Source organism: Bison bison, unplaced genomic scaffold, assembly GCF_000754665.1.
Source record: "Bison bison bison isolate TAMUID 2011002044 unplaced genomic scaffold, Bison_UMD1.0 scf7180017864032, whole genome shotgun sequence".
In the NCBI taxonomy this organism is placed as follows: domain Eukaryota; kingdom Metazoa; phylum Chordata; class Mammalia; order Artiodactyla; family Bovidae; genus Bison; species Bison bison.
Window position 1 is genome coordinate 1,130,067 of NW_011494604.1, and position 18,807 is coordinate 1,148,873.

Here is an 18,807-nt window from a genome sequence, read left to right on the forward strand (position 1 = left end):
GATAGTAAAATGCAGTGGGCCGGAGTTCTCACTGTCCTGTCCACATAGCCGTCCTGGAGGCTGGGGTCCAGACAGTCACCACTCACACTCTCAGCTCCCCAGGGCAGGCGGCTGCCAGCGAGGGACACGTTTGCTCAGCCAGACAGCTCTCCTCCCAGAGGCCTGGCTGGTTTCCTCAACCCAACTGTTTACAGAGGTTTATTGCTTAGCCTTTGTATCTTGTTCAGGGAGCAGAGGGAATAGCGGCTGGTAGTGAAAACCAGTAACTCTATCGGGAGAACTCTTGGAAATGTATGGGAAACTTCAGGATGACATCCAGATATATTGGAGATTTCCAAAGATGTTTTCCAGACCTAGTAAGGAACACAGAAGTGTATAAATTTGGGGGTGGGGGTGGGGTGCGGTGAGGCTGTGCACATTGTAAATGACATAGCTACTGGTTTTACTAAATAGAGGTTTAGTCAACCTAGTAACTGGTGTGGCTTTTGCCCCAAAAGAAAGCGGATGCTCTCCTGACCATCCCCTCCTCAGCCAGGCATGAATGATTCAGTTCAACCTTGTATGCACTGCTCTAAACCTGAACAACACAGCCATTCATTCACAAAGTGTGTAGGATGCCATCCTCAGTACCAGAGATGTGGTGGGGAGTGAGACTAAGTGAGATCAGTGTGTACAGAGCTTCATCCCAGTTGGGGGTTTGGAGGGTTCAAGTAAGCAGATTACTCCAGCTATTTGGAGAACAGTCGAGAAAATAAACAGGCTGTTCGAAGCGAATGTGATGCGTTGAGCCTCCCTGGGGTTAGGTGGTCAGGGAATTTCTCTGTAGAAGTGAAATGTGAGCTAAAGCCTGCGTGATGTGAAGCGGTCAGTCATACAAAGACCTAGGGGAGGATCATGTTCCAGGCAATAGCTCGTTAAGAGCTGTGAGGGTAGAAATGAGCTTGCTGAGATAGGAAAACAGAAAGAGGTCACAGGTTGCAGTGTAGAGGACAGAGGGACACTCCCTGAGTTGAGGTTGAAGGCAGGAAGGTCTGATTATGTGGAGCTTGTGGCTGTGGGAGGGAGTTTGGATTTCAATCTGCTTGTGATGGAAGCGATCGGAAAGTTTTGACCAAGGGAATTTGATAAGACTTATGATTTGAAAAGATGCCCTGGTCACCCCCTAAATATCAGGAGACAGCAATCTAACAGTCACAGGACATTGCAAAATGAACTACCATAGGAGTATATGAATAAGACGTCCTTTATGAGTAGAAGAGAAATAGGTGGTCTAGGGGAGCTGAAATGAACTAGAGAGTCAAAGTCTGGGCCAGAGCTGGGGTGGACATTGTCTAGAGAGGCCTTGTCCATCAGGGCTGAGGCTGTGATGGAGTGAGCTGGGGGCTGTGGACAGAACTTTGGGAAAAAGACTGGCTTGTGTGGTTGCAGTGTGCTCCAGCCAGAAGCCTTGTAATCCTACTTTGTAATCCCATCTTGTTTATCCGTGGCCCCTGGAAACCCACCCCCAGTTTATCACTTCATCTCCCAGAGCTGTCATTTCTGGTGATCTCTGTCCTGTGTTTCGTGAGGCTGCTGAGACAGTGTGTGGAAAGCCAGTGCAGAGAGAGTGAGCCCTTTTATTACTTGGTAGAGTCCTACAGACGGGGCTGGAGGTTCAGGAGAGCCGTGTGTGCACACCACAGAATCTGTCACCTCCGCATGTCCTCCAGCCACCCCTCCCATGTCTAGGGCAGGCCTCATGGGTCGATCACAGCTCCTCTTCCCTGTGAGCTAGTTTTCCATCTCAGGAGTCCATCTCCAGCCCGCCGCTGATAGAGGCTGGCAGGCGATGTGGAGTCCATTTGCTTCCCCAGGGAGCAGTAGCATCAAAGGACTGAGTCTGTTAAAAGTATGAAGGTGAACTCACTCATCTTCAGGGGTCCTGCCTCATTGACTGGTACGTTTTGGAGAGAAAAAATGGTTTTCTGTGAGTAACTTTGTCTTTTTTGTCTTCTCTGCCCTCACTCTCACATAGTCCCACTGCCCACCTTGAACGTGGGCCCTGCTGGCACTTGCTTGACATCATGTTCTTATCCTGATGGAGGAGGGGGTGGTCAGGGGAGGATCCCCTTCCTGCCCCTCCTGCCTGCCATGGAGGCCTCTTAGAGCCGGAAGCCCGGGTCTCCTGAGGCTTGCCCAGGCCTCTTTTCCTTCTGCTCTTCTGGGTTGAGTGGCTCTGCTCAGGCCACTCACTACTTACTACAAGGCAGAGAGAATTCTTGGGTGTCAGACCCCACAGCAGGGGGAGAGCCTGTGAGCTTCTTTTTCTCAGTGTCTCTTCAGGCAAGGTGAGCCCCCTCCACCCCAGGGGGAGTCAGCCTGGGAGCTGCGGGTAGTGGCGAGGAGCGGGTGGTTACCTCGGGGCAGGGTGCCGGGAGTTCTCAGCCTGGAGGCAGGCCTGCGGATTTCTCTAAGAGTTGTAGACCCCCCTGACTGTAAACCCCAGAGAGTGATTTATTCCTTTTATTTTAGTCAGATAAAAAAAATTTTTTTAAGTCAATATATTTTATGTTAAGTCAGTAGAATCCTCCTTAGAATATCTGATTTACTCCAGACATGGGGATCCACGTGGAAGGGAACCTTAGTCTGACACCTGTGTAGACAGCTCCTTGTTCTTCTACCCCGACCACTACGGGAAAGTGACTGCCTCGGAGTCAGCCCTTCCCTGTCTTGGCCTCTTATAAGACCAGGGGTCTGTGAACCAGTCAGGACATTCAGAGCCCTCTGAAGTTATTCATATATATAGACTGTATATGCATCAATATGGGAGAGGTGAGAGAGAAGCTTCCATTAAATTCTCAAGAATGTCAGTGACCCAAAAGAGCCCAGAGTCCTCCCAGACCAGAGGAGGATGCTCTCTGTTTGGCTGTTGTGGGCGGCTGCTGCCTGCAGGTAGAGGCCCGTGGGGGAGTCCCAAGCTGGACTGTGGGCTTTAAACAGAAATAATGCTGTGCTCTACATGCTTCAGAAACATCCTGTTAAATGGGCTTTTGTAGTCTTTCTTGAGGCTCTACATAGAATCTGTGTAGAAGATTGCTTCTGTGGGGAAATCACATTTTCAGTTCCAAACAAAGTTTACCAAAACAAAACGAAAGATACTTTTGTAGCTCAGTTGTTTATAAAGTGCAAATGGGTTCTGATCATGCTAAATGTTCAGCTCTGGAAAATAATGTTCTTATATTTTAATATTGTGATGACTTTGATATCTGCATGGTTCACCAGCGTCCCAAGTGGGCTCTAGTCAGACCATGAGCCCACAGGGGTCCTCTTCCTCTGGCTCATTTGAGAAGGACCAACATGTTAGTGCCACTGAGAATCGTGGCCACTCCCCGGGCTGGATTCCATCAGTGAATTTCATCCATCGAGTCATCTCATGGCTTCCCCGGAGCACTCTCTCCAGAGGAGGGCTTGACAACACTGGCCTGCATTTTCTGGTGTGTGTGTGTGTGTGTATTTGTGTTTGGGGGGTTGTAGTTAGGATAGACACTGCGGGGCCCCTGTATTTTCTGTTATATGTGTGTGTGTGTGTATTTGTATTTGGGGGGTTGCAGTTAGGGTAGACACTGTGGGGCCCCTGTCAGTGGGAGGAACAAAGTGAGCATAGACTGAGGAAGCTGGAACAGACAGAGATTGAATGTGTGTCTCAAGGCCACGTGGAGCTGAGCTCTGCAAGAATGACCTTGAAGGAAAGAGGAACTTTTGTCCTAGCCAAAGTGCTCAGATGGAGGCAGGAAAGCTGTTTACATGGCCCAGTGGCTTCTGGGAAGAAGGGGGTATGTGTGAGAGGGCTCCTCTGATAATACTGGTGTGTGTCTTCCTTCCTTCCTTTTTTTGTCCCAATTCCTTTTGTTTTAATTAAAGTGTAGTTGATTTACAGTATTATATTAGTTTCAGGTATGCAACATAGTGATTCAATATTTTTTAGATTGTACTCCATTTAAAGCTTTTACAAAGCGATAGCTATACATCCCTGTGCTCTGTCCTTGTTGCTTATTTTATACATGGTAGTTTGTAACTTTGCATCCCATACCCTTATCTTGCCCCTTTTCCTTTTCCTCTCCCCACTGGTAACCTCTGGTTTGTGCTATCTGTGAGTCTGTTTCTGTTCTGTTATAAACATTTGCTTCTTTTATTGTTTAGAGTCCACATATAAGTGATTAACATAGAGTATTTGTCTTTTTCTGTCTGACTTCACTAAGCATAGTACCCTCTATGTCTATACACATTGTTAAAAATGGCAGAATTTTATTATTTTTATGGTGGGATAATATACCATTGTATACATGTACTGCCTCTTCTTTATCCATTTATCTGTTCATGGACACTTCAGTTCAGTTCAGTCGCTCAGTCATGTCCGACTCTTTGCGACCCCACGAATCGCAGCACGCCAGGCCTCCCTGTCTATCACCAACTCCCGGAGTTCACTCAAACTCATGTGCATCGAGTCAGTGATGCCATCCAGCCATCTCATCCTCTGTCGTCCCCTTCTCCTCCTGCCCCCAATCCCTCCCAGCATCAGGGTCTTTTCCAATGACTCAGCTCTTTGCATGAGGTGGCCAAGTTGCCTCCATATCCTGGCAGTTGTAAATAATGCTGCTATGCATTGGGGTGCATATATCCTTTCAAATTAGTGGGGTTTTTTGGTTTTTCTTTCAAAATATATACCCAGGAGTGGACTTTCTGGGCCATTTGATGGTTCTATTTTTAGTTTTTTGAGGAACCTCCATACTGTTTTCCATAGTGAAGGCACCATTATATTCTCAATGGTGTACCAAGGTTCCCTTTTATCTACTTCCTTGCCAACTTTCATTGTTTGAGGACTTTTTTGACGAGAGCCATTCTGAAAGCTGTGAGGTGATATCTCATTGTGGTTTTGATTTGTATTTCTCTAATGATTAGCCCTGGGATTTCTTTGGAAGGACTGATGCTAAAGCTGAAACTCCAGTACTTTGGCTACCTCATGCAAAGAGTTGACTCATTGGAAAAGACTCTGATGCTGGGAGGGATTGGGGCAGGAGGAGAAGGGGACGACAGAGGATGAGATGGCTGGATGGCATTACTGACTCGATGGACGTGAGTCTGAGTGAACTCCGGGAGTTGGTGATGGACAGGGAGGCCTGGCGTGCTGTGATTCATGGGGTCGCAAAGAGTCGGACACAACTGAGACTGAACTGAACTGAATGATTAGCAATGTCTTTGGGAAAATGTCTGTTCAAGTCTTTTGCCCATTTTTAACTCAGATTGTTTGTTTTTTTTGATTTTGAGTTATTTGAGCTGTTTATGTTTTTTTATTAACCCCTTATCAGTCATATCATTTATAAATATTTTCTTCCATTCAGTAGGTTGTCTTTTCATTTTGTTAGTGGTTTACTTTGCTACACAAAGCTTTTATGTTTAATTAGGTCCCATTAGATTATTTTTGCTTTTGTTTTTTTGCCTTAAGAGACAAATCCAAACAAACTTTACTACAATTTGTCAGTGTTCCACTTGTGTTCTAGAAGTTTTATATTTAGGTCTTGACTCTGTTTTGAGTTCTTTTTCATATATGGTGTGATAAAATGTTTTAACTTTATTCTTTAACATTTAGCTGTTCAGTTTTCCCTGCACCACTTATTGACGAGACTGTCGTTTTTTCTTTATATAAATTTGCCTCCTTTGTCATAGATGAGATTAATTGATCCTAAGTGGGTTTATTTCTGGGATCTCTATTCTGTTCCATTGATCTCGGTTTTTGTTTCACTACCATAGTGTTTTGATTACTGCAGTTTTGCAGTGTTGTCTGAAGTCAGGGAGTGTGGTATCTCCAGCTGCTTTGTTCTTTTTTCTCAAGATGACCTCGGCAATTCAGGGTCTCTTGTGGTTCCATATAAATTTTAGGATTATTTATTCTAACTCTGAAAAATGTCATAGGCATTTTGATAGGGATTGTATTAAACCTGTAGATTGCTTTGGTAGTATGGACATTTTAATAATTAATTAATCTTCTAATCCACAAACACAGGTCATCTTTCCATCTCTGTGTATCATCTTCAATTTGTCATCATTGTTTTATAGTTTCAGAATATAGGTCTTTCATCTCCTTAAGTTTATTCCTAGATATTTTATTCTTTTCAATACAGTTTTTAAACAGGATTGTTTTCTTGCTTTTTCTTTCTGATAGTTTGTTATTAGTATAAAGACAATGACATATTTCTGTGTATTAAGTTTATATCCTACAACTTTACTGAACTCATTTGTTTGTTCTAATAGTTTTTTGGTAGAGACATTAGGGTTTTCTATATGTAGTTTCATGTCATATGTAAATAGTGATGATTTTATTTCCTTTCCAGTTTGAATGCCTTTTATTTCTTTTACTTGTCTGATTGCTATGGCTAGGACTATGTTGAATAAAAGTGGTGAGAGGAGACATCTTTGTCTTATTCCTGATTTTAGAGGAAAGGCTTTCAGCGTTTCACTGCTGAGTGATGTTAGCTGTGAGTTTGTCATGAATGGCATTTATTTTGTTGAGCTGTGTTGCCTCTGTGCCAGCTTCGATGAGAGTTTTTATCAAGAATGTACGTTGAATTTTGTCAAATGCTTTTTCTGCATCTATTGACATGGTCTGTTTGTTAATATGTTGTATCACACTGATTTATTTGCAGATATTAAACCGTCCTTTCATCCCTGTAATAAATCCCACTTGATCATACTGTATGATTCTTTATATATATTGTTGAATTTGGTTTGCTCAGATTTTGTAGAGAGTATATTACATCTGTATTCATCAGAAAGTTAGTTTGTAGTTTGTTTGTAGTGCTTTTACCTGGTATCAGTGTCAGGGTAATGGTGACTTTGTAGAAAGAATTTGGGAAGTGTTCCATTCTCTTCCATTTTCAGGAGCTAGTTTGAGAAGAATAGATATTAGCTCTTCTTTACATGTTTGGTAGAATTACCCTGTGAAGCTGTCTGGTCCTGGACTTTTGTTTGCTGAAAGTTTTTTTTTTTTTTTTTTTTTTATGAATTCAACTTCACTAGTAGTGATCAATATGTTCAGATTGCCTGTTTCTTCCTGATTCAGTCTCCAAGGATTATGTTTTAGAAATTTGTTCATTTTTTCTAGGTTTTGGTGTATAACCATAGTAGATTTTTTCATATCTCTGATAACTGGTTGTTATTTCTCCTCTTTCATTTACTTGAGTCCTCTTTTTTCCTTAGTGAGCCTGGCTAAGGTTTATTAATTTTGTTTATCTTTTAAAAAAAGCCAACTCTTGGTTTCATTGATCTTTTGTATTGTTTTCTTGGTCTTTGTCTTATTTATTTCCTCTCTGATCTTTGTTATTTTCTTCATTCAACTGACCTTTAAGTTTGCTTTTTCTTTTTCTAATTCCTTTAGATGATAGATTAGGTTGTTTATTTGAGATGTTTCTTGAAGTTCCCCTTTATCATTATAAACTTAAGTCTCAGAACTGCTTTTCTGCATCCCATAGATTTTGGAAAGTTGTGTTTCCATGCCTCGGTATTTTCTGATAGCCTCTTTAATTCTTTATTGACCTGTTGATTTTTTAGTAATAGCATGCTGCTTGGTCTCCACGTATCTTCCTTTCTTGTCTTCCTTTTTCCCAATAATCAGTAGTAGAATCATGGTGCTCTAAGCTCCCAAGCAGCAGCACACACCGCAAGAAGGCCAGGTCACGTCCCTGTATCCAATTAGCCTTGTCTGTGTGTACCCACCCCAGCCAGCTTTCCCTTGAGAGCGGTCTCCAGCTGAACCAGTCTGGTCCTACTGGCCTCATAGCCCCCTTTGCCGAGATGCTAGAAAATTCTCTTTCTGCTAAAATGAAAGCAATTTAAAAGTGTCCTGTTATCACCTACAGAAAGTAGGTGGGGCTTCCTTTTTAATGTATCAAATGTTATTATTTGTAGCATTATTGCATTCAAGTGGTTGTAAGGAGAAGAGGGCAAAGCAAAGCAGTCTATCCCAAGAAAATGCCATTTGTTTGGAAATGACAAGTGCTTGTCAGATCATACCACCTCCCTTGTGGGGACAGTCAGAACTTGATTTTTCCCCCATTCTCTTGCTTTTGTGAATTCTTATTCTCAGTTCAAGGCCCAGTTCACTTCTGCCTGCATGGTGCTAGGAAGCACACGCTGCTGGTGGCCGTGGCCTCCAGCTAGATTGCTTGGGTTTTCAGCCCAGCTGTGTGACGTGTGGCTGTGTATGAACCTTGGGCAGTCATCCACCCTCTCAGTGCCTCAGCTTTCTCATCTATAAAATGGAGATAACATAGTTCAGACCTTGTAGGGCTGTCATACAGACAGTCACCTGGAGCAGGGCCTGGCACATGGGACCTATATATACACATATCACCAGTATTGTTGATGCAGTTGATTCATTTTTGCCTCTTGTGCCCCTCCCACCCCCAGTGGATCAGGTGAAAGCTTTCTTTTCTCTGAGCTGGTACTGTTATTCTTTTCTCCTGGGTACCCCTGATATCTAGTACTAGGACCCAGCCGTTTTCCGGAGGCAGGAGACATCCTTGGAGCCTCCATGCCATGGGGATGCTTTCTCTTGATTTCTTCCCACAGGGTGTGGACACTGTAAGAAAATGAAGCCAGAGTTTGAGAGTGCAGCAGAAGTCCTCCACGGAGAAGGAGATGTAAGCTTTCTTTCCTTAACCTCCCCCGTTGCTCTCTACTAAATTCGTATCATTCAGTAATACGAACCATTAGGACAACTTTCCCCTGCAAACTCTGTAGCAGCTCCCCAGCTCCATGGAGCCCTGCAGGCCTTCTCTGTCCCTGAGTAGATGTGTCTTAGTCAAGCAGGTGGGGCTCCTACCAGGGGTGGAGCAGTGCTCAGAGACCATGGGGTCTGGTTCAGAGGAATGTACCTGGAGGTACCCATCCAGGTGACCTATGCCAAGGTCATGGGCTCTGGGATGAAGCCCCATGGTTCTTTTTCTGTGGGACCTTGCCTATTGGGAACTGCCACAGTCTACTCCAGGCCACAAATGAGATTGGTGGACATGCCAGTGTCCAGTTGTTCCTGGGATGTATGGAGTTCCCGCCCCATGAGGTTCTGACAGGCCCAGGGTGGGCTGGGGCCGGCGTCCGGGCTCCTCTTCTGCCAGCACCGCGTCTGAGGGTGTCATGCATGGTTGGCCTCTCCCCCGTCCCAGAGCTCTGGTGTCCTTGCAGCTGTCGATGCCACCGTCAACAAGGCCCTGGCAGAACGATTCCACATCGCCGAGTTTCCTACACTCAAATATTTTAAGAATGGGGAGAAGTATGCAGTGCCTGCGCTCAGAACAAAGAAGAGCTTCATCGAGTGGATGCGAAAGTGAGTCTGATGGTCTCGATAGCACGTGCTGGTCCCTGGCTGTCGGCCGCTGGACAGGGCCTTGAGGAGATGAAGTACACTTAGGAGCTGCTGACCTTGGCTCAGGGCCCCAATCCTCAGGGCACCTCGGGTGTGCTGACCCCGTGTCCTCATCCAGCAGGTCACAGTAACCTTTCTAGGTGTGGTGGCGTCAGCTGCAGGAAGCCATGTGATTCTTTATTAGGACACCCTTCCCCAGTGTGCTAGCCCCAGGTTTCATCATATACACTTTATGCCATTCCTTGTGAGTGGACAAAGGAAACCCAGCTCTTCACATCCAGAGCTGGACTCCAGGGGCCCAATTCTGGGCCTTCAGTAGTGTCCATGGGGCGGCCCCTGGTGGTTTCGGGTTGAAAAGAAAGGGTTGAAGAGCTCCCTCTGCCTGGGTATTAGTTTGTGAGGGCTGCCACTGCCAGGACCACAGGCCAGGTGGCTTAATAGCAGGAGTTATTTTTTTTGTTTTGTTTTGTTTTTGTTTTTTTTTTTTTTTTTTACAATTCTAGAGACCAGATAAGACATCGGGGGTGTTGCTTTCCCTGAGCCTCTCTGTGGCCATCTGCGTGTTCTCACATGGTCTTCCCCCAGCCGTGTCCTAATCTCCTCGTCTATAAAGGATACCCGTGAGATCAGATGAGGGTCTACCCGAATGACCTCATTTTAACTTACCTCTCTAAAGACCCTCTCTCCACATACAGTCCCGTTCTAGGGTATTTGGGATTAGGACTTCAGCATAAGAATTTGGGGTAGGAGACACAGTTCACTCCATGGCAGCTGGCAAGTCCAAAAAACATCATGAGGAGCCTTGCAATTGTTCATTCGAGGACTTTGGAACCTGCAGTTATTAGCCTGTCCCCCTCCTGCGAGGGGACTAACTGGGCCACCACACAAGTGCTTTCTCCTGTCCTCACCCCTCCCCCGAGAATCACACCTATACGTAACTTGAATATCTGAGAATACTGCCCCATTTCTGCACTGAGGGAAAGGTAAAGTCAAAGAAGACACTCTCCAGCCTTTGCAGAGGCCCCTGGTGTGTGGCATAATCGTGCCCGTGTGAGAACCAAGACTTGAGAGTCACCCAGTGATGTGAGAACTGTGCAAAATAGCAGCATCCAGGGGCAGTTACTTTGTCAGAACACTGGTCCTCAAACTTGGATGTGTGTAAACATTACCTGGTGTTGAGGTGCTTATTGAAGTGCAGATTCTGAACCTTTGATTCGGAAAATGTGAATGAAAGAAATCAGTGATGGGGTTTTGAGAAACACCAACTTATGGAACAGGAGCAAAGTTTCCACTTGGTTCAGGAGAGGCTTCTGGCAAGAGGTGAGTGGACTGGTCAGGTCCTGGTCTCAGCCCCTCCAGTCTCCTGCTGATCACTAGGGGTGGATGCTCAGAGTAGCCAGGCCTTGTCTTAGGACCAGAGGGAGCAGTGGTTCATCTCCAAGAGGAATGAGATGCTCTCTCTGCTGGTCGTCTGGTGCAGGAGGCAGGTTGCTCTTCACACCTACCTCTCGGGCCTCACTCTACTGCCAGGGCTGGTTCCCTGGGAAGGACTGAGCAGGGCAGGGGCTCAGGTGAGGTCCCTGGTGCTTGCACTGTGGTTAGAGGGCTGGGGGAACCAGAGGATTGATCATTACCAATCCTTGGTCCAGAGGACTGGACACAGATGGCGAGCATGGAGGGTCTCTGTCCTTCCTGTCCTAGTCACCACCTGAAGAAGCACAAGGGTAAGAGCGTGGGCTTCGGAGTCTGAGAACCCTGCACTCAGATCATGACCCTGGGCTGTTTACTTGACCCTGCTAAGCCCCAGCTTCCCATCTGTAAAGTGGAGACAATACTTTTCCCATAGACTTGTTCAGAGAATTAAATTGGATTATTGTGCATGGTGTTTGTTATTGATGCCAGTTCTCATGTGGTGCAGTAACTGATGGTGCCGCCACCTAAGTGCTGGAACCTCCCAGCCTTGGCAGCATGCTTGTATAACTGTTGCCCCATTTTATACTCAGATCCTACCGAGGCCTATCCCTATTTCCTTGGTTCAGAGAGGTGAAGTGCCTTTCCTTGGGACAAATTGTGGTTCTTTGGGAGCTCAAAAGGAATCCACCAGGCAGAGCATCATTTAACAGCAGATGCTTTGAGATGATGAGGGGCTGAGGCCACCAGCAGGAGGGTGAGCGGATGGTGTTGGGTGAGGTTGATGGCGCCTCTAGGCTTGTGCACGAGTGACCCGATCAGGTGACTAAGATGTGCCCACCAGCAGACCAGCCCAGGGAAGCAGGATCCTGGGACAGAGCAGAGCAGAGGGTTGGTGGGTGGTGTCAGCTGAGGAACCCAGGGTGTATGAGGGGATCTGGAGGGCAAAGAACGGGGCAAGACAGGAAGGCTGGGAGAGGCCAGTCTTGGTCACAAGAGCAGGGGTGCCATTAACCAAACGAAGAAGGTGGGGAAGAAAACTGTTTCAGGAGGTGTGGAAGAAGGGGAGCAGTTCTAAACCTGTTGGGATTGGGGTGACAGTTGGACCTCCAGGTGGAAATACTGGGAGAACACCTGGAAATGGGCTTGGATGAGAGGTCAGGGCTCGAGTCATCCTCAGCCTAGGGTGTTATGGAAGCCACACAGATGGATGAAACCTTTTGAGAATTGCAGGAGCATGGAGATGGAACCAGAAGAAGAGAATGGGCTTTGGGGAAGGTGGATGGGGTCTCTGCAGGTACCTGGAAGGAGGGCTTCTGAAAGATGAGCGTGAACTTGGGGCAGCTGGCACTGCGCTTTGCTGCCTTCGCTGGGTACGAGGCCTGAGGTCTGGTGGGCAGGAGCTGTGTGGCACCAGGAGAAGAAGGGAGTGCAGGCAGGGAGTGGATGTGGCAGCATGGGTTCTGGACCACTCCCCAGAGCCACTTCTCAGAGAAGGGAGAGAGAAGCACGATTGTAGGAAGGGGGTCAAGGGCAGCAAGGGCTTTAAAAGACCCTGGAGATCTATACTTCTGTGAGGCAGAGTGGAGGGACCAGTGGACAGAAGTAGCCTGAAAAATTGTGAACCTTTATCGAATGGCTGTCCTGTATGAGTGCTTACAGGCTCTTAGCAACTGTTAGTTGCTTGACCGACTAGGTGCTTTACATGCTCTGTCTCTGCTCTTCTTAAGGATCCCAGGAAGTAGGTATCATTGTACTCATTTAACAGAAAGGAAAGTGGGAGCTCAGAAGGGTTTGGTAACTTAACCTAAGGTCACGCAGGTGATCGGTAATCTGGATTTGAATGCAGACCCTACCTCACTCTTTGGCTCATGCTCTCTCCACCAGAACAAAGGCTCGGGAGCAGAAGATCATGGAGTGCTTAGGGTACCAGAAGAGGCAGGAGGGAGGGAAAGAGGGAGCCCAGGTGCTGGGGTTCTCCCCAGGGCGAGGAGACGACTGGAGAGGCTCCTTGTCCCCAAAACAGGCTCAGGTCCTTCACACCTTCACAAAATGGCTTCTTAAGAGGCTCCTTGGAGGGAATCTTTGCAGACAGTTCACTTTTCTTTCTGTTTAAACTGAGGATTTGAATTCAGTTTTGGAAAGGATGCCAAGTGATTTTCTCTTATGTGCTCCCCTGAGTGGTTGGGGGTTTGGGGGGGTGGTGGGAGCATTTCTCCCAGTGACTGTCTCCCCTCCACTCCGATTCCTTTAGCCCCGAGTCCCCGCCACCCCCAGACCCCGCCTGGGAAGAGCAGCAGACCAGCGTGTTGCATCTGTCTGGGGACAACTTCCGGGAGACCCTGAAGCGGAAGAAGCACGCCTTGGTCATGTTCTACGCCCCATGTAAGTCTCTGGGGTGGTCGCCGAGGGGTGAAGGATGGGGTGAGAAGATCCCCTGGGGACCTGGGCAGCCGCAAGCCAACCCTGGGCCATTTTCACTGTGAGCAGGGCTCTAGTTTCATTCCTGGCTGAGGTCCTTCAGAATCCAGGGCCGGCTCGGTTGGGTTCTGTTCTCACAATAGTCCTAAAGCCCTCTGCTTCTGCCTGTGCCTGGGGCCTGCCTTGTATTAATAATTACTCAGCCACCTCACGTCCCTGGACTCTCCCCATCTGGCTCCCTCCATCCCTCCAGCCATTGACTTCACCTTTGAACCCTGGCACTTCTTAGCTGGGAATTCAGCCCGCCTCATTAGGCCTCTGTGTTCCTATCTTCCTGAGCACCGCCAGCCCAGCCTCCTCTCCCTGACCTTCCTGAGTGGCTCTGAAGCCATGGGGTTGAAGCTGTGGTGGAAGTTCAGTCACATTTGCTCAGAGCTCCCCACCAGGATCCACATTTTAATCAAAGCTTAAGTTGAGGGAATGACGTGTCTGCTGATGTAGGTGTTTGTGATCTCAAATTGTGTGTTCACTGATTCGTAAAGGAAAGGCTCTTGAATTTCTTGCTCTGCCCTTTCTCCCCCAGGTTATAGCTTAGTGTAATGGAATGGGGATAACAAAGCTGCACTCCACAGAGAAGCAGGCGGCTCAGTCTAGTCCTAGCCTCCCGTGCCTTCCTCTCCAGTGAGGAAGGTCTGCTCAGCTCTCACTGTCTAGGCAGGTCGCCTCCTGGCCTAGCCTCCAACCCCGCCCTCCTGTGGCTGACGCTTCCTCTGGTTGTGCCTTTTCTTCTGGAAGTGGGCCTTGCGCTCTTTCAGTCCCTTGCAGAGCTTCCTCCTGTCCTCCTCTGTCCTGAGAGTAAGTCCAGAAGACTGTGTGGATCTTAAGAAGCTATCTTCCTTCCAGGCAGAGTTGGGGGTGCAGCACTGAGACCAGGAGATGCCTGACTTGCCTGAAGCTTGGCAGCAAGTTAGTGATGATGGAGCCCTGCCCGCGGCCTGGGCTGATACCCTGTCTTAGTCACAATCCTGATTCAGAGGGTAGTTACTTCCCAGCACCTGGTGAGAACCTGGCTGGAGAGAGAGCCTTTGACCAGCCATGGGGTAGACTTGAGAGAATCCAGACTGAATACTTTCTCCAAATTCTCTCCCCTTGCCCCCAGACCTCAGTGGGGACACCTACCCTGAGGGGGTGCTAATGACCTCCTTAAAGTAACAGCTTTGTGCTTCATGTTTGGGACCCAGGATACTTGGGAAAGAGGCCCGGTCCCTGCCCACCTCAAAAGTCTCACAGTCCATACCAATGAGAAATAACTAAATGTGATCCATGCAGGACCTGTTGCTGAGCGACTCAGCTGCTGGCAGAGGGCTTGGTGTCTGGAGTCTCCCATCTCTCTTGCTGCCATGTCCTGCCCTGAGCTCTGCTCTGGGCTCTGAGATGTGTGTTCATCACTGGACAGGAGCAGGGGGGAGGGGACTACCTAATGGAAAAAAATCTTTAAAATGTTTTCAGCAATAAAATCAGTTCAGTCGCTCAGTTGTGTCCGACTCTTTGCAACCAAATGGACTATATAGCACGCCAGGCTTCCCTGTCCATCACCAGCTCCCGGACCTTGCTCAAACTCATGTCCATCAAATTGGTGATGCCATCCAACCATCTCATCCTCTGTTGTCCCCTTCTCCTCCTCCCTTCAATCTTTCCCAGCATCAGGGTCTTTTCCAAGGAGTCAGTTCTTTGCATCAGGTAGCCAAAGTATTGGAGTTTCAGCTTCAGCATCAGTCCTTCCAATGAATATTCAGGACTGATTTAATTTAGGGTGGACTGGTTTGATCTCTTTGCAGTCCAAGGGACTCTCAAGAGTCTTCACCACCACCACAGTTCAAAAGCATCAATTCTTATAGCGCTCAGCTTTCTTTATGGTCCAACTCTCACATCCATACATGACCACTGGAAAAACCATAACTTTGACTAGACGGACCTTTGTTGGCAAAGTAGTGCCCCTGCTTTTTAATATGCTGTCTAGGTTGGTCATAGCTTTTCTTCGAAGGAGCAAGCATCTTTTAATTTCATGGCTGCAGTCACCATCTGCAGTGCTTTTGGAGCCCAAGAAAATAAAGTCTGTCACTGTTTCCATTTTTTCCCCATCTATTTGCCATGAAGTGATGGAACCAGATGCCATGATCTTCATGTTTTGATTGTTGAGTTTTAAGCCAGCTTTTTCACTCTCCTCTTTCACTTTCATCAAGAAGCTCTCTGATTCTTTTTGCTTTCTGCCATAAGGGTAGTGTTATCTGCATATCTGTGGTTATTGATATTTCTCCCTGCAGTCTTGATTCTAGCTTGTGCTTCCTCCAGCCTGGCATTTCTCATGATGTACTCTGCATATAAGTTAAATAAGCAGGGTGACAATATACAGCCTTGACATACTTCTTTCCTGATTTGGAACCAGTCTGTTATTCCATGTCCGGTTCTAACTGTTGCTTCTTGACCTGCATACAGATTTCTCAGGAGGCAGGTCAAGTGGTCTGGTATTCCCATCTCTTTCAGAATTTTCCACAGTTTGTTGTGATCCACACAGTCAAAGGCTTTGGGATAATCAATAAAGCAGAAGTAGATGTTTTTCTGGAACTCTCTTGCTTTTTTGATGATCCAGCAGATGTTTGCAATTTGATCTCTGGTTCCTCTGCCTTTTCTAGATCCTACTTGAACATCTGGAAGTTCACGGTTCACGTACTGTTGAATCCTGGCTTGGAGAATTTTGAGCATTACTTTGCTAGTGTGTGAGATGAGTGCAATTGTGCAGTAGTTTGAACATTCTTTGTCTTTGCCTTTCTTTGGGATTGGAATGAAAACTGACCTCTTCCGATCCTGTGGCCACTGCTGAGTTTGCCAGATTTGTTGGCATATTGAGTGCAGCACTTTAACAGCATCATCTTTTAGGATTTGAAATAGCCCAGCTGGAATTCCATCACTTCCACTAGCTTTGTTCCTGGTGATGCTTCCTAAAGCCTGCATTCCAGGATATCCGGTTCTAGGTGAGTGATCACATCATTGTGGTTATCTGAGTCATGAAGATCTTTTTTGCATATGTCTTCTGGGTGTTCTTGCCACCTCTTCTTAATATCTTCTGCTTCTATTAGGTCTATACCATTTCTGTCCTTTATTGTGCCCATCTTTGCATGAAATGTTCACTTGGTATCGCTAATTTTCTTGAAGAGATTTCTAGTGTTTCCCATTCTATTGTTTTCCTCTATTTCTTTGCACTGATCACTGAGGAAGGCTTTCTTATCTCTCCTTGCTATTCTTTGGAACTCTGCATTCAAATGGGTATATCTTTCCTTTTTTCTTTTGCCTTTAGCTTCTTTTCTTTTCTCAGCTATTTGTAAGGCCTTCTCAGACAACCATTTTGCCTTTTTGCATTTCTTTTTCTTGGCAATAAAATAGCAATAAAATAATATATTCTTATATAAGTGTATATAACATAGTGTATGCCGCTGCTAAGTCACTTCAGTCATGTCCGACTCTGTGTGACCCCATAGACGGCAGCCCACCAGGCTCCCCCATCCCTGGGATTCTCCAGGCAAGAACACTGGAGTGGGTTGCCATTTCCTTCTCCAATGCATGAAAGTGAAAAGTGAAAGTGAAATTGCTCAGTCGTGTCCAACCCTCAGTGACCCCATGGACGGCAGCCTACCAGGCTCCTCCGTCCATGGAATTTTCCAGGCAGGAGTACTGGAGTGGGGTGCCATTGCCTTAGTGTATAGCGTATAATATATTCTTATTTAGTGTATAGTGAAGTGAAGTAAAAGGGTTAGTCACTCAGTCATGTCTGACTTTTTGCTACCCCATGGACTGTAACATATACTTAATTTGTATATAAAGAATCTAAATACTGCAGAAAGGTCACATACCTGATAAAGGTAGGTGGAAAGTAAAAAGCAAGCACCCATTTGCCTGTCCCCCTGTATCCCACCTCCCCCCATATCCTCCCCCCATAGTTTCTACACAGCTCTTCTCCTGCTGTTTTGTTGTTCTCTCCTGTTCCAAGCCCCTCTGTTTGCTCTGAATGGTCTGGTCATGGTGACTGCCCCTCTTAGGCCAGCTTGGCTGAGTTGGAATTGGAATTTTCTGTCCTGTCCTTGGTCTTTGTTCCTCTCTCCCAACTCTGGGAGGCTGCTTTAGTTTCCTGCGACACAGAGGTGGTGCCTTTTTAAAGAGCCCATATTAAAAAATCATGCCTCTTCTGGCCCACCTGACATGTCTGGGGAACATCTTCATGCCCTTTCTAAAACAACCTCCCCTCTAGTTATTCATCTGCCATGCTCTTTCTTTTGGGTAATGAGAAAATGAGATGTAGCAGAAGGCCATTAATCTGAGGCCTGGATGCTTTAAATTGATGGTAGCAGGAATTTGCACTAAACTGACAGTGACCTTTATGCTTTCAGTAAGCAGAGAAGTTAAAAAGGAGAAATTAGTAGTGATACAGATTTGGGGGAAGGGAGTAGCTTATTTCCTGCCAGCCTGATGTCTTAGTGGACATTCACGTGCCACTCACAGGGGACCTCTAGGTACTGCAGGGCACACTTTGATGAACTCTCGACCAGTATATTTTGCTCTTTAAATGTTTTGAAAGCTCTATACTGTCATTCCTTTGTAGTATTGATATTTGCATGAATTTGAGCCATTCTTCCCTCTATTGGGAAAAATTAGTACCGTGTTCTTATAATTGCCATTGGCATCTGCCATGAGTTAGGCTGTGCTCAGTACTTTGTCTCAGTTCTGGTGTAACTGTGACCAGCCCAGCTCTCATCTCTACTCCTGTGATGGATGTTGGGAAAATCCTCCCATCACCACCATCCATGCTGCTCTGGGGCCATCTGGCCACTCCACTAGCCAGGCCATGTGGGCGGTCCCACCCATCTCAGAAACCAGCTCACGTGCTAAATTCAAATTAAAGTTGTAGCTCTGCCTTAATTTGGTTTCACAAACCCTTTGAAATGCCAGTCATTATTACCTTATTTTAAAAAGAGAGAGAGCAGATGAGCCAGGCTGTCTCTGTTCTCTGCCTTGGCTTCCCCAAGGCTGTGGGAGGGCCCGAAGGCCTGGTCCGACTGTTGGTCAAGAAGTTGGCTGGAGCCCGGGCTCCCCAGGGTGCATCTGGCCTCTCCCACCTGTGTTTTGATCAGAATTAATTACCACAGTCAGGGAACTCCTTCCCTCAAAGCAGTTCTGTTCTTTTGGCAGTTGGGTTCAGTGTCTGGAGAGCGGTAGGGAGAGGTGGGTTTGGGTTTTAGTGGACCAAAGCTGAGGGGAAGGCTGGAAAAGCGGGTTTGGGCCAGAGCAGCCTTCAGTTTCTTGGGCTTCCTTCCTGGAGAACGGTGTCTTGGGCTTGCCAAGATAGGAGAAAGAGGCCGCACGCAGGTGGGCCCCATGCCGGGGACCTGTCGCTGGAACCGGAGGGGCTTGGGGCAGCACACATCCCACTGTCCCATTCAGGGCCTCTGGAGCTATGGTTCTCTTCCCCGGGTCGGGAACCCAGGCCCTGAGAAGCGGCAGGGACTCCGGCAGTTTGTCCTCCTCTT

The 18,807-nt window shown here is 46.9% G+C and overlaps 1 protein-coding gene across 1 annotated transcript in view; it reads left to right on the forward strand.

The window, feature by feature from the left end:
• PDIA5 (protein disulfide isomerase family A, member 5) overlaps window positions 1-18,807 on the forward strand; it is a 93,037-nt gene that overhangs the window by 66,723 nt on the left and 7,507 nt on the right. The window contains exons 12-14 of the mRNA XM_010834268.1: window positions 8,605-8,675; window positions 9,198-9,358; window positions 13,062-13,192. Coding sequence (XP_010832570.1) covers window positions 8,605-8,675; window positions 9,198-9,358; window positions 13,062-13,192 — 363 coding nt within the window. The remainder of the gene's footprint in view (window positions 1-8,604; window positions 8,676-9,197; window positions 9,359-13,061; window positions 13,193-18,807) is intronic.